Here is a 14,202-nt window from a genome sequence, read left to right on the forward strand (position 1 = left end):
CTGCCTGCTCCTCCTCTCCTGCCTGCTCCTCCTAGCCTGCCTGCTCCTCCTCTCCTGCCTGCTCCTCCTCTCCTGCCTGCTCCTCCTAACCTGCCTGCTCCTCCTATCCTGCCTGCTCCTCTTAGCCTGCCTGCTCCTCCTCTCCTGCCTGCTCCTCCTAACCTGCCTGCTCCTCCTAGCCTGCCTGCTCCTCCTCTCCTGCCTGCTCCTCCTAGCCTGCCTGCTCCTCCTAGCCTGCCTGCTCCTCCTCTCCTGCCTGCTCCTCCTAGCCTGCCTGCTCCTCCTAACCTGCCTGCTCCTCCTAGCCTGCCTGCTCTTCCTCTCCTGCCTGCTCCTCCTAACCTGCCTGCTCCTCCTCTCCTGCCTGCTCCTCCTAACCTGCCTGCTCCTCCTCTCCTGCCTGCTCCTCCTAGCCTGCCTGCTCCTCCTAGCCTGCCTGTGCTGCACTCCTAACAGTACATAACAGTACCCCACCTTAGTGGACTCATTAATATAAATAATTCCCATTCAAATTTTGTGAACCCAAACTGCAAATAGCTCCAAGTTATTTGCTGAACTGTATGTGACCTACTGTCAGTAAAATGAAATTACTGAAGAAAGCCCAATAAATTATATATTTATTGTGTTCAATAAAAGTTAATTATTTACCCCACAGATGCAAACATACTTTAGATATTTTACAATGACAGGAAAACTTTTACAAGGACAGAATGAGTATTTAGAGGAGAATTCTTTTTTTTCCCAATAATGTCCAACACTTTATTGTTGCAATTCTGCATCTCAAATAGGATTTGGTATTATATTTTCCCACTGTTCTCCTGAGCCCTGACTGCATAGCTTAAGTCTCGAGCCACCTATTTATAGTGCTGGCCCTCGCTACAATGTGGACTGTAACTCGACTCCATCTGTCAGGGCACAGCATGTTGAATGTCAGTTGCCAAAAGCATCGACTCTGTGGTTCCCCTTCACTCAATCGCAGAGAGAGCCCCATGGAGCCTGCAGCAGGAGAGACACCCACCGGGGCCGGGGACCTCCTCGGGGTCCCAGGCAGCTGGGACGGAGACGACGACGAGGACGAGGAGGAGGTCGGCGGCATCAAGCCCAAGTCGTCCCCCTGCCCCCGGAGGAAGACGTCCGTGTCGAGCGAAGACTCTGAGCTGGAGCTGCCCCCGTCCAGATCCAGGAGGGTGTCCTTCGCTGACGTCCTGGGGCTCAGCCTGGTGTCGGTGAAGGAGTTTGACGCGTGGGACATCCCCAGGCTGCCCGGCTGCGGGGACCCTCTGGAGGGAGACGGGAAGGAGGTGGAGGAGTATGACCTGTCCACTCTCTTCACGCTGCCGCTGCCGTCCCAGGAGCTGGCACTGAGGGTCAGGCAGCAGAAGCTGGAGCTGGAGAGCGTTGAGCTGCTCCCAGGGACCTCCGTCCTCAGAGGGGTCATCCGCGTCCTCAACCTCTCCTTTGATAAGATGCTGTATGTCCGCACCAGTCTGGACGCGTGGGCGAGCCACTTTGACCTGCTGGCAGAATACGTGCCGGGGTCTGGCGATGGAGTAACAGACTGTTTCTCTTTCAAGCTCACCCTGGTGCCTGCATCGGGCTCGCAGGGCGCCAGAGTGGACTTTTGTCTCCGCTACGAGACCCCAATAGGCACTTTCTGGGCCAACAACAGTGACAGGAACTATGTCCTGTTCTGTCACCAGAAAGTCAAAGAGACTAAAGAAAAACTGCAAAGTGACGCTCAAAAGAAAAGTTGTCTCAAGGCCATAAGGTGAAGTCGCAATTATACAATTACATCTTGATAGCACCTAAAGAACGTTTACATTTTCGAACTAACTATTGATTGGACGGTACAGTCATCTTTAAAAGCCGGACAGTACCATGTTCTGTGTAGTTTTAAAGATGACATTTCTATCAGTATTTTTTTTTTACCAGAGAATGTCTACCATGTTAGGCCCCATTAAGAGTTAAACTGCCTGTGATTATATGAGTAAAACATATTTACTGATGTTAGTTACAATAAATAATAATATTACAGATTTTATTGTAATACATTACAGCATAATATATATTACAATTTAAGGTATTTTGTCTGATTCATTTACAGTCAGATATTTACCACTGAGGAACACTTTTCATCAACCAATGCTGAACATACAGGTCAGCTTTTTGTACTTAAATGAATGTTTCAATGACAGTCACATGAGAACCGACATCTTAAACCAGTACTGAATCTCCTCTCCAGGTGTACCCCAGCATGAAGACAACAAGCCCGTGCCGAACATTGACAGCTTGGGAGCAACTGAGGAAGAGAAAGAGAAACTGATGGTGAGCGAGCTGCTAGGTGAACACAACACAGTATGTGTATTTCATGTAACCTTTCAATAATGCTGTTGAGTCCCATCAGCACACACATGCTAAGTCATAGTTGAAAGTTTTACTCAAAACATTTGTCGAAACAAAACATTTGTGTGACTCGAACTATTCATGTAATCTCATCTCTAAAAGTAAATAATAACAATAAATTGATCAAAAAATTACTATATTGTATACATATAGTATAGTATATAGTTATAGAAGTATATAGCTATAGAAATTGCTTAAATCACTTCGATCAGATGTAATCAGTTTCCACAACACTTTTGAATATTCTGAACGGATTGAGTTTTTGGTGTAGACTGGCCTGGGTTCCACCAGGACACAGAGAGAGAGGGAAGCCAGGTGCTCCTGTTGAGAATCTGTCACATGATTGCCAATGTTAGTGACACTATGTTCCATCGTGTGCTGGTTGCATCTTCGTGACACATGAGAACATAACATGTACCATGATGCAGTCACATGTTCCATGTATACATCTACGCCTCAGAGAAGGGTAACCAGTTAGTGTCATGAGTCGTCTCACTGTATCAAATTCCTCGGTAACCCACACCTTTTTAAACATTGTCATCGTTTCATGTAATTATAATTTTATTTAAAAAATGTAAATGGCAGAAGTTACAGAAGGCTGTGTTGGCATGGTGATAAAGTGTGTGACCCTTGTTAATGGATAGGTGGAGAGCAGACAGAACTGTACTCGAAGGAACCGCCGCAAGGAAGCGAGGATGGCACGCGTTAGGGACTACTTTTCCCAGAGAGACGACTTTACAAGTGAAAACAAGAACAAGCCAGTGGACCCATCTCAGCCTCTGACAGAACACAACACACTTACTGTGAAAAGCCTTCCAAGTGGACCAGAGACACAACCACAGCCACTAAAGCACAACACATCCAACAGACTGCAAATTCAATCCGATTCCATGGCGACGTCGGACAAGACAGGCAGGCCTTCCACCAATGAGGCTGCGGGATCTCAGGACTTTGTCTCTGCTGTCGGCCCTATCACGTCAGACCTGGGAGGGTCTGAGGTCACTATCATCTCCAACAACTTATCAGCTTTGACAGATGAACATGCTCCCTCCTGCCAAACAGATAACATGTCTTATGAGATGGTGGAAAGTATCTTGATGCAGATGGAGAATACTGTGGTGGAGGAAAGAGGTGAATCAGATGACCCAGGTGTAGGGTTTCCTGATGATGTTGTTAGTTCTGCAGTCCCAGTCAGTCAGACCAGTGGCGTCACATTTGGAACGGTTCTGGCTCCACTTTACCACCAGGTGTTTTGTCAAGTAGAAAGTGACCGTCAGAATGTAACCAATAAAAGGAATCAAACAAGTCTATCAAGGGGAAGGTTGCATGATGGAAAATCCGCTACAGGCATTTCCCAGAGATATGCCTCCACACATGAAATAGACTACGGTTTCAACTTGACATCAGATTCTGGTGGAACTCATGTAGAACAGTCAGGGAATCAGAGAGAACCGCTTAAATCAGATGCTCGTTGGTTAGTACTTGGACTGAGTGGGCAGTCTAAACCTGTCTCTGATGAGGCAGACAGATGTGTTCCCAGGACTGGTCCAGACGTGCTGGCTCCCACAGCACCAATCCCCGAGGCCCCACAAGGCCCATCTGAAGCAGACCACTTCCCTCACCAGGCCAAGAGGAATTCCTCGTCTCAAATCCCACCCGAGGTCACATCGGCACAAACACAGATTGTAGACACAACATCTGCGACAACACAGAGTGTTTTAGACATGGTGGGTTTACAAACACAAACTCTGGTCAGAGTGCCAGAAAACCCCAGTCCTGAGATGGTCCCACATGCGAGCTGGGGACCAAACCTTGTGAGCGTAGAGCTGCCAGAGGAAAGAGGGAGTCCTCTCACAGTCCCCACTGGTGAACGGTCCACAGGGACAGATAGGTTACATACAGATACGGTCATGTCAGAGCTTATAGATGGTGACCTCAGAGTTGAGTCATCCACAACCAAAATGCCAAATCACCCAAGTATTGAAAGTAAGCCATCTGTATACACCCTGAACGCAAATAACTGTGTGGCTGCAATAGAAAAGGATGGCCCTGTTTTCCACAAGGATTGCATATCGCTGGATAGTGAGAAAGGATCTGACAAAGAGGAGGACGGCTTTCAGTCAAACGACTGGTGTGGTAAAACAATCCTACCAACAGAAGGCGAGGGTGGTGGAAATATTCGGGATACGAAGGATGTCATAGAATATGACTCAAAGTCTGAAGAGGGAGATAAATTAGCTGTGACATTCACTGAGAAGGATGTTGGCTTTGTAGAAGATCATGATGGATCCTCAAAAGATCCACATTTTGATGAGAGACAGAAGTGTGACAACCAAAACGTTGATGAAAAAGACTGGGAGAAGATTGTAGAGGAAGAAGAGGATATGTGGCTAGATGAAGATGGAGAGGAAAGCAAGATTGATCAAGAAGAGAGAGAGGAGGATAGTGATGAGAGGGTTGATAAGGTTTTGGAAGAGCTGGTGGAGAAGGAGAAGATGGTAGAACAAGAACAAATTATAGTTGAAGAGAAGGAGCAGGAGGAGATGTATGTAGACGAGTGTAGGATTGAAGAAATAGAGGAGAGGGAGGTGGAGTTGGATGAGAAGGGGGTGGAGATGGATGAGAGCGGGGTGGAGATTGAGGTGGAAGGCTCGAAAGATGAGATCAAGGAAGAAGATGATGATGAGCTACAGTTGGAGGAAGAGGAGATGGTGGAGGATGAAGAAGAAATTGTAAATAAGGAAGATGGAGAAGAGATTATTATTGGTAGAGAGACAGATGAGGTCGAGATAGGAGAGCGGGATGAATACACTGACGGAGAGCAGGACCAGATAGGGAGTAAGGCACAAATTGAAGCTGCAGATCATTTACTAACAGCAGAACATAGAAACAGCACATTTGAGAGTGGTAGTGAGGTCGAGAGAGTCAACGCAAACAAGTCTAAGAACACACATGTAGAGGACAGCAGATGGGAAAGGAATGAAGAAAATCTCGATATTGTGGAAGATGCTCCTTACGATGACTGTGCAGACCATGACAACGACCAGTACAGTGTGGTAAGAGAAGAGATGGACTCTGTCAAAGGAGACGGACCGCTCCGAGCAGGTAAACCTTGCTACGAGGACGGGGATGAGCGCAGTATTTCCACTGAATCTTTATCAGACGACGAGATGGATTTGTACCTGCACAGCCTGAGGGCCGCACAGAAGCAGGGCGCTGCTCTGGCAACGGCAGGCTGCAGTAAGGACACACCTGTAGCTACGAGCTTTGGAAAAAGACCTTCAATAAGCAGAAGTAAACAACTGCCTTCCCCCATGCCGTCAATCAGCGAGTCTGTGGACGAGGAGCAACCCAATGACGCTCTTGAGGATCTGCTGGACTTTGAAACGGTGGATGAGCCGCCCGTTACTTCACTGTCTGCACTATTCAAAGGAGAGGGCAGTGCAGAGAACAATCTAGCATGGTGGAGGGAAACTTTCTCCTTTCACAGCATCTCCAAAGCGCTGATGTACTCCTTCCTGTTAGTGGTGTTCTTTGTTGTGGCGTATCATTATGACTTCCTGGCCTGTTTCACTCTCTACTTGTTCTCTGTACTCTGGCTGTGCTGCCAGGGAGAGAAACAAACTCCGAGAGACAACACAGTTCAGGAACGTACAAGCCCTGAGCCTGTTACCCAGAAACATCCATCAGTGTAGATACTGTCTTCTCTTATCACATGCCTTATCAGAACATCTTCGTTTGTATGTATTGTATATTATCAGTGATTCTACAAAAGAAGATAGAATGGTCAAACAATCTTTTTGTGCAGTTTCTGTAATCAATTGCTGGATTACAGTTTACACAAAACATTTACTATAACACAGTATATCACTTCAAAATGTGATATCACTAAAAAGATATACATTCAATAGTATATGGTTAATGTACATATATATGTATGATATTTATTTTTTCAAACAAACAGTTTTTCTGACACTGACAATGCATTGTAGCTCACAGTAGGCCTAATTACAATTGAAATACAATATTTGTCCAATTAAATAATTTCTGTATGATATCTGCACATTGTCCAAACTATTGCTAATTGTTGACTGTTGTTTGAATGAGCTGCAATTCAACTCCTTTTCTGACAAAAATATTTAAAAAAAATGGATTGAGCGACCTTTAGGGTTAGTCCTTTAAAAGCGTGCAGGATGCATGTTGTGTCAAGTATGTTAAACTGAGATGGAACGCTGTCCACAACCACCAAGACTACAACTAAACACGTTTTTTTGCAGACTGTGTCTGGGATAGGATAGCTGTACTTGTAACTGAAACAGATTTGATTGTTTATATCAATCCTTCCAGAGTCTGGTGCAGAACATTATTGTATGATTTCCATTGATATATATATTAGTTATTTATGAAAATGTTTAATGATTAATATGTTTGCAGGTGCAATAGTAATTATTCATCTGTCAGTGTACATTATTTTAGATTTTGTAAAGAGAGAGGTGTACAACACATGATTTCTCTGATGAAGATATCAACAGCCTGAAATGTATTGTGGTGCTCCATTCATCACACCAACAACCCTTGGAGAAGAACTCTCCATGATGTCCTGGGCTGTCAAGGCTAGGCTGTGAGGCTGTATTTTAAGCAGACATATTAGATTACAGTGTCCTTGAGATCACTTTAAACATCCTGGTAAATCAGAATAAAAACGGAATATGTTGCCAGTCTTATAAGTAAAACATGCATGCAGTTATGAAAAGATCTTAAATGTCTGTTTCATAACAGAATGATCTGCAGTTAATTATCTGAACACTATCATGTTGAGGGAGACAAACTATCCATCGTACAAGTTAAATTACGTGCCATTACCTGAAACACCATAGTATACAAATAAAAGAATATCTGCATTTTGGCTTTGAATTACATTTCTTGCCCTGCAGTGCATTAGTCGTTCTGATATGTTGAATGTTTTGTTTTGCTCAAACCTTGTTATCACTTGTAGTCATTTCTGTTTAAAAATGTTTGTAGCCTCGCTATTTCACTTTCAGAAGCGGCTCATGAAGCTATTCACATCATCGCACTTGACATTATGAAGCACACATTCATGAGCTGTGTTTAATCTAAAAAGGGCCAAAACTAGATAAATACTTGTTAAGCTATACTTGTGCGACAAGTTATTCTTTTACTGCACATCCTTCGTTCAAACCACTGTTCCAATGTCCCTGGGGATGATACTGGTCTCCAAAATAGTGCGAAATGAAAAATGCAAGCGGACGACACGGCCCAGTGCACGTACGCTACTTAACGTCCTGTTACTGCATTGGTCCTCACTGTTCCACCTCCCAACGGACCTCTCTGCTTACACATATCAAACCCAGAGCGGTATTAGTCTCCTGATCCAACATCAAAGATCGTAAAGCACATAAACAACACACATGAGACGATGATGAAGATGGCCATACTGGTTGGACACTGTTTGAGTAACTTGATAGCCAGTGCCACTAACTTTGACCTTTGAACTTAAACATTTTGGCTGTGGTCGGGCCTTCCCAGCTGCAGCTGCTTGTCAGGGCCTCCACGACTGTCCTTTGCTAGGATTATCACTCCCTTGTGCTTCACAGACGAACAAGTGGTCATTTTTAGCCAGCGGAGAACCACAATGCCATATTGATGTGGAAGATACATCAGACACATGTTAGGTGTGAATTTGTTTCCTTATGACTTAGATTTAGGTCACAGCTTGTTGGCTGAATTATTTTTTAAGCCATAATTTATGTTAAATCTAAAAGGTATGGCAGTGTGGTGAATGATTGAACAAAACACTGTCAGTATAGTCAAATAATATGATGTCTGTCAGTGCCATGTCGTTTGTTTATCTTTAAGTTATGTGCCATACAGGTCAAGGTGTCATGTTAGAGTTTAATGGCATGGCTGCCTTGTGCCAGAAGCAGGGCAATGACACACACAAGCCTGTGTGAATCAACCTGTGACTGAATCACACTGTCATCAAAGTGTAAAAAAAAAATTAATTTTGAGATCCAACAACTTTCCTTGTAGGATCTCCCTACTGCCGTTAAAGATGATTTTAGCATTTAGACTGATTATAACATTGCTGGAAATGTTGCTGTCACTATTACACTACACGTTCTGCTAAATGACTGGATGTTCATGTTTAAGTCCTCACATGATGCTGATGCCAGCTGTCCTCTATGGAGGAAGTGGATACATCACATGACACAGCATTAAAAATAACAGCTGTGACACTATTTTTGTGACCCAAAAAGGGCTAAATAAATACCGAAGACACTATCATGTGTTTGTTATTATTGAAAGGATGCTCTTCTACATCCTGTGAAGGACTAGAAAGGAAGTTTGTAACATTTTAACTACAGTGCTCTGAGGAGGACACCCACATGTTTACAAGCAAAAATATTAACAATTTCAAGTAATAAAGCATTTAATTTCCCATTTATTTAGGCTTTAATCATTGACAACAATGGTACAACATAGGCTTGAATGTAAAAATGTCCCCCTTAGAGAATGGTAGCTTTTGGATTCAGGTAACACTAAACACTAAAGTATACTGCTATCCTTGGCACTACATGCATAGCTAAACTAGCCTTGGTAGGCTACCCTTTAGTTCTGCTGCTGTAGATTCACACAGTACATACCAATAATTATATTAAAAGAGGCAAATTACAGAGTTGAGCTTGTATTGTATATGAGATATCTGGTACTAGTGTTCTCGTATGGAGTATATATCTGGTATACAACTGGTATCACGTTGGACCTCATCTAAATCGGTTAACAGCTGCCATGTCACTCTTGTCTTGCCTGAAAATACAGTGACTGCCGTTGAGAAGGGAATAAGAAAGTTTCGGTTCAGAATGTTTCTGTTTTCACTCGCAGTTGTATTAGTGTATATTATTTAACTAGCATTTTTGTATCGGCTCTGAAAAATATTCAGATGAGATTTTACTTTTATTTCAAGTGCAGCGCACAGACAGACAGCGGTCTGTATGCCGTTTGAAGGCGTTTCTGTTCCTGGTTCTCTGGTTGGCTGTGCAGCTGTCAGCCCTGCAGCATGTGTGTGCACGCGAGGCAATCAGCTCGAGCGTTGTTGGCTTGTGGACCGGTGCGCCGGTAGCTAGAGACTAGAACCGACGGCGCAGTGCTATGGATCCCTTGAACAATGCAGAGACAGGAGAGACAGAATCTGAAACGGAGCCGTTGTACGTTCTTATACCAAATGACACGCGATGCAAGAAAAAAGAGCAGGAAAAATTATCTGGAGTCGTGAAAAATGTTCACAGAAAACTGCGAAGAAAATACCGAGAAGGTAAGAATTAATGCTAAGCTAACGTTAGCCAGCTAGTTGGCTAACAAAAATGCAGGCCAGACAGAAATCGGTCTTCTACAGTCATGGCCACATGGCCCATGGGTATTTAAATCTCGAAAACAAGGCCAAGTTGTGTAGCTTAGGTAGCTAGCTCACCAGCCAGCCAGTTTAGCAATCTTGTAGTACTAGCGAGTATCATTTAGCATAGCCTTGTCTTTCAATCAATCAATAACTTCCCTCTTCTGTCTTTCACCGTCATTCTGATCAATAAATCACTATAAGGGACATCGGTCTTTATAGTCTTTCTAGCCAGCTATTCTCATGGTTTAATTTATAATAGGGTTGGCTTGCACATATATAAGAGTATACATTTTCATTATCTGAATAACTGACAACCAAGGTGAAGTATGCACTTGATCTGTTGGTTGGTGCTGATCTGCCTAGGAATTCCTGCTTGGACGTTTTGCTATCTCAACAACGACTAGACAACGCGACATACTTAGAAACCCTCCTTGGTTCTGACTATCCATCAAGTATCTTAATTCCAAACAACCTTTAAAAGATTGGTAGTCCTACCACCATTTTATGTTTTATTGTTTGTAGACTGGCTGATGATGCATATATCAACGGCCGTCCACAGTGAGACTTTATTTTTCGTAAATAAATTGATTCATTCTGATCACTAGATAACTGCAGAACTTAAGCCAAACTGAGAAAAGAAAGAGGATTCCCCTTGGGCAGGACTCTGTCCCAAATTTAAAAATGTAGTATTTTTCCACTGCTTACATTATGTCAGCTTAACGGTTTTAAACTGTGGTTATTCTCACATCAATACAAAGTCTGCCATATAAGAGTTCTTTCAATGGAGAATGTTGCCATGGGGAACAATAACTTATTTTTCAATTTCACTCTTCTCAGACCATGCAGTATGGAAAACACTCAATAAGCAGAAATGTAAAACTGGTTTGGCCATGGCTTTCAACATTTACAGAAGCCAAACAACACACACACTAGCACACGTTAGACACCTGCAATCAGGAAGGGTTTGTCTGTTTAATTCCATTTAACCAACTATAAGATGGCAATTAGTCTAGGTAGGACCATGAAATAGGGGTGTTTTACTCTAGTCCAACTGATCTTTATAGAGCCAAACTGTTAGTTGTAACCATAATTGCCATTTAAAAGCAAATACACTTTTATTATTACAGTTTTTTAGAGATGGTGTTTGGCATCTGTAGTTTGAGACCCAGTCAACTGTGCTCTTGTTGTGTTGTTATTGCACTGAGGTTCCTTTGATGGTTTAGTCCAAAGAATGTGCATCACGCCTTTTATCAACTTCAGAAATAGTAATGATGATGAGTGACTGAATGTCACGGTCATGTCATGGTCTGCTTTACACTGTGAGCAACAATCACCCCTTTTCAACCAGAGGAGGAAGTATACAATATCCACACAGTCACCACCAGCAACACTTGTCATTATACAGAAGGGTAATGTAGAGCCGACTTCTAGATTAGCAGGGTAGGAAGCCACAGTGTTTTCAGTGTGGCCCTGTCAGCGGACCCCATGACAGGACTGGTTAATGAGTAAAGCATGATCTGGTCTGCCTGGCATTGTAACACAGCAGTTATGCTTTGTAGGGCACTGCTGTTTACTTCAGTCCCACTTGTTTTCGTCTCTAAATCTGATATGGTGTTTTTCTGGTGGTCATGGGGTTGCTTTCCTCAGCGTGTTCGCTTCACACGAAAACAGACCCGCTGCCCAACACTCATGAAGACCAAGGAGAAGGGGATTCATGCCGTCACAATGAATGTTGAGCTAATTGTGTAAAGTTTCAGACTAAAGTCTTGCTTCTGCTTAGTGCTAAAGTCAAGCAGTATGCATTGAGCGTTAGCCCTGGGCGTTTTCAGCTGTTGTGATAGCAACAGAGGTCATCCCACTCTAATCCAACTTTTTGGGTGGCTGCCGTTTGCAAGTAGGTATTTAAAATGTTGTGGTTTAACATGGCTGATTTATGTAACACAGAAATGCATTGTTTTCTTCTAACCGAATCTAATGGATTGGAACGTCTACTGAATGTAATGGATTGGAACAGGATAAAATGCTGAATGAGCCACAGAAGCCACGATCGTGTGGTTCTGATCGTTTGGTTCTGCCGTCTTCTCACGTCTCTGTGTGTTGCTCCGTCTGCAGTGGGGGATTTTGAGAAGATCTGGCAGGAGCACTGTAAGGACGAGCTGACCCTGACTGAGTACGCCCTGGCCATGAAGAACCTGGCGGACAACCACTGGACCCAGAACCAGGAGGGAGAGGGTCGCATCGAGTGGTGCCGCAGGTCAGAGCCTCGCCTCGCTCCGGAGAGACGCCGTCCGCCTCGCAGACCTCCACCACAGCGGTCACAATTCTGCGGACCTTTCCCACTTTCCTCATCACGTTGCTGTTACTTTAACAGTTATGCATGAGGTAATAACATGTGACTTTGTTTTTCCTCCCAGCATCTGCCAGGAGTATTTCCTGGATGGTGGGATGAAGAGAATGTTGGAGAAGGATGAGAAAAGTGCGAGGCTGGCCTTGGCTGTGAGTGCCCCGGCTTTGAGTGCCCAGCCAATCACCACAGTCCCTAGGTACAACCGCACCTCCTTTTGACCCCTCCTAACCCTCCCCCTCATTCCCTTCTCTTTCATCATCCCTGTTTTTTCTTTAGTGACATTTCCACAGGGTATACAGTATGACACTTTGTAGTTGGGAGTCAGGTGTCTGAGCGATTAGGGAGTCGGGCTAGTAATCTGAAAGTTACCGGTTCGATTCCGGCTGTGCAAAATGACGTTGTGTCCTTGGGCAAGGCACTTCACCCTACTTGCCTCGGGGGGAATGTCCCTGTACTTACTGTAAGTCGCTCTGGATAAGAGCGTCTGCTACTCCTCTTCCTTCCAGTAAACTTATTAATAAGTGATGGTTTCTGTGTTGCAGTTCAATTCCTCAGCTGGGAAAAATGCATCTGTTGGATGTGGGAAGCTGTTTCAACCCATTCTTGAAGTTTGATGAGTTCCTCACAGTTGGTATCGACATAGTGCCTGCGGTGGAGGTATGTGCCCATCCACTTCCCACGTCCCACTCTACCATTCACGGTAGTTCGATAACCGACCCACAACAGCAACCTGTGTGTCTCCTGTCTCTCCCTAACAGAGTGTATACAAGTGTGACTTCCTCAACCTCCAGCTCCAGCAGCCTCTGCAGCTGGCGGGCGACGCGGTGGAGGCCTTCCTGCGGCAGCTACGTAGCCCCATCGACGCCCTCCCCGCCCAGCTGTTCCACGTGGTGGTCTTCTCCCTGCTCCTCTCCTACTTCCCCTCGCCCTACCAGCGCTGGATCTGCTGCAAGAAGGCCCACGAGCTGCTCCAGCTGCACGGCCTCCTGCTCATCATCACGCCCGACTCCTCCCACCAGAACCGCCACGCCCTCATGATGCGGAGCTGGCGCGTGGCGGTGGAGTCGCTCGGCTTCAAGCGGTACAAATACGTCAAGTTCTCCCACATGCACCTCCTCGCCTTCCGGAAGGTGTCCCTGACCACCAGCAGCGACCTGGTCAGCCGTAACTACCCGGAGATGCTGTTCATCCCCCAGGACTTCCACTCCAACGAGGACGACGACTACGCGGACGTGCCCGTCCAGGTGCGCTCCGACTTTGAAGACGACCAGCTGGCGTGGGGCTTCACGGAGCTGCCTGACACGCCGTACGACTCGGACTCTGGGGAGAGCCAGAGCAGCTCGGGGCTGTTCCACGAGCTGGAGGACCCCATCCTGCTGCACAGCTGAACGCTGGCTGGGACACTTACATCCTGGCTCTCTCTTTCTTTCTTCCCCTCTCTCTCTCTCTCTCTCTCTCTCTCTCCCGCTCTCTCCCGCTCTCTCCCGCTCTCTGCCTCTCCCCATCTTACTCTGTTCCTCTCTCTCTCTCTGTCATCTATCCACCCCCTCAACTGCTGAGCTGCCAAATTAATGTGCTGCATTTTTTTCTCCTCTTAAACCCAAACAAAATGATGCAGTTTGCACAGAGTGGAAGAAAGACGTTTACAGAAGTGAGTTTGTTTCTTTTTTTTCTTTTTTTTATGTGACATGATTACATTCTTAACACAAATGCACACACAGTTACATAATACTTTCTTGTGATAAACAAATGTAGGGTTATTTGAATAGACTTGTAAGCTGAATGCCCTGGAGATATCTAGCCAGCTCCATGATTTCCATACCGTTTATCAGTAGGTCATGCTTATGACAACAGTAGAAAACTGGTTTATACTCTGTATGTTTCAGTAGATTTGAAGTCTTCAAGTAGTATACGCTTCCGTATTAAGCCAACAGGCTACTTAGTTTAGATAGTAACTCAAGTTTGTTCTTGTTCTGTGAAAACATTGAGATGGAATTAGGTTTGCTGGCTTGTCAGTTTAAATCAATTTTATCAAATT

At 44.8% G+C, this 14,202-nt stretch overlaps 2 protein-coding genes across 2 annotated transcripts; both read left to right on the top strand.

Annotated features, from left to right (window-relative positions):
• Positions 1-881: 881 nt before the first annotated feature.
• Positions 882-7,390, top strand: ppp1r3ab (protein phosphatase 1, regulatory subunit 3Ab). The gene is made up of 5 exons (XM_067235145.1): positions 882-1,768; positions 2,105-2,157; positions 2,243-2,325; positions 3,048-4,064; positions 4,467-7,390. The coding sequence occupies exons 1-5, from the start codon at positions 882-884 to the stop codon at positions 6,096-6,098; spliced, it is 3,672 nt and encodes a 1,223-aa protein (XP_067091246.1). The 3' UTR covers positions 6,099-7,390.
• A 2,175-nt stretch (positions 7,391-9,565) lies between these two features.
• bmt2 (base methyltransferase of 25S rRNA 2 homolog) lies at positions 9,566-13,814 on the top strand. Its single transcript, XM_067234688.1, has 5 exons — positions 9,566-9,736; positions 11,930-12,071; positions 12,232-12,360; positions 12,707-12,821; positions 12,923-13,814. The coding sequence occupies exons 1-5, from the start codon at positions 9,574-9,576 to the stop codon at positions 13,550-13,552; spliced, it is 1,179 nt and encodes a 392-aa protein (XP_067090789.1). The 5' UTR covers positions 9,566-9,573; the 3' UTR covers positions 13,553-13,814.
• Positions 13,815-14,202: the final 388 nt, after the last annotated feature.

This window comes from Osmerus mordax, chromosome 4 (assembly GCF_038355195.1).
Source record: "Osmerus mordax isolate fOsmMor3 chromosome 4, fOsmMor3.pri, whole genome shotgun sequence".
Classification (NCBI taxonomy): Eukaryota; Metazoa; Chordata; class Actinopteri; order Osmeriformes; family Osmeridae; genus Osmerus; species Osmerus mordax.

What these genes read in the sequence shown, in the direction of transcription:
- bmt2 (XM_067234688.1), top strand. Translation starts at nt 9,574, where the DNA reads ATGGATCCCTTGAACAATGCAGAGACAGGAGAGACAGAATCTGAAACG. An exon ending in GCGAAGAAAATACCGAGAAG is followed by an intron (nt 9,737 to 11,929) that starts GTAAGAATTAAT and finishes CTCCGTCTGCAG; the next exon opens with TGGGGGATTTTGAGAAGATC. An exon ending in ACATAGTGCCTGCGGTGGAG is followed by an intron (nt 12,822 to 12,922) that starts GTATGTGCCCAT and finishes TCTCCCTAACAG; the next exon opens with AGTGTATACAAGTGTGACTT.
- ppp1r3ab (XM_067235145.1), top strand. Translation starts at nt 882, where the DNA reads ATGTGGACTGTAACTCGACTCCATCTGTCAGGGCACAGCATGTTGAAT. An exon ending in AGTTGTCTCAAGGCCATAAG is followed by an intron (nt 1,769 to 2,104) that starts GTGAAGTCGCAA and finishes ATTCATTTACAG; the next exon opens with TCAGATATTTACCACTGAGG. An exon ending in AACCAATGCTGAACATACAG is followed by an intron (nt 2,158 to 2,242) that starts GTCAGCTTTTTG and finishes TCTCCTCTCCAG; the next exon opens with GTGTACCCCAGCATGAAGAC.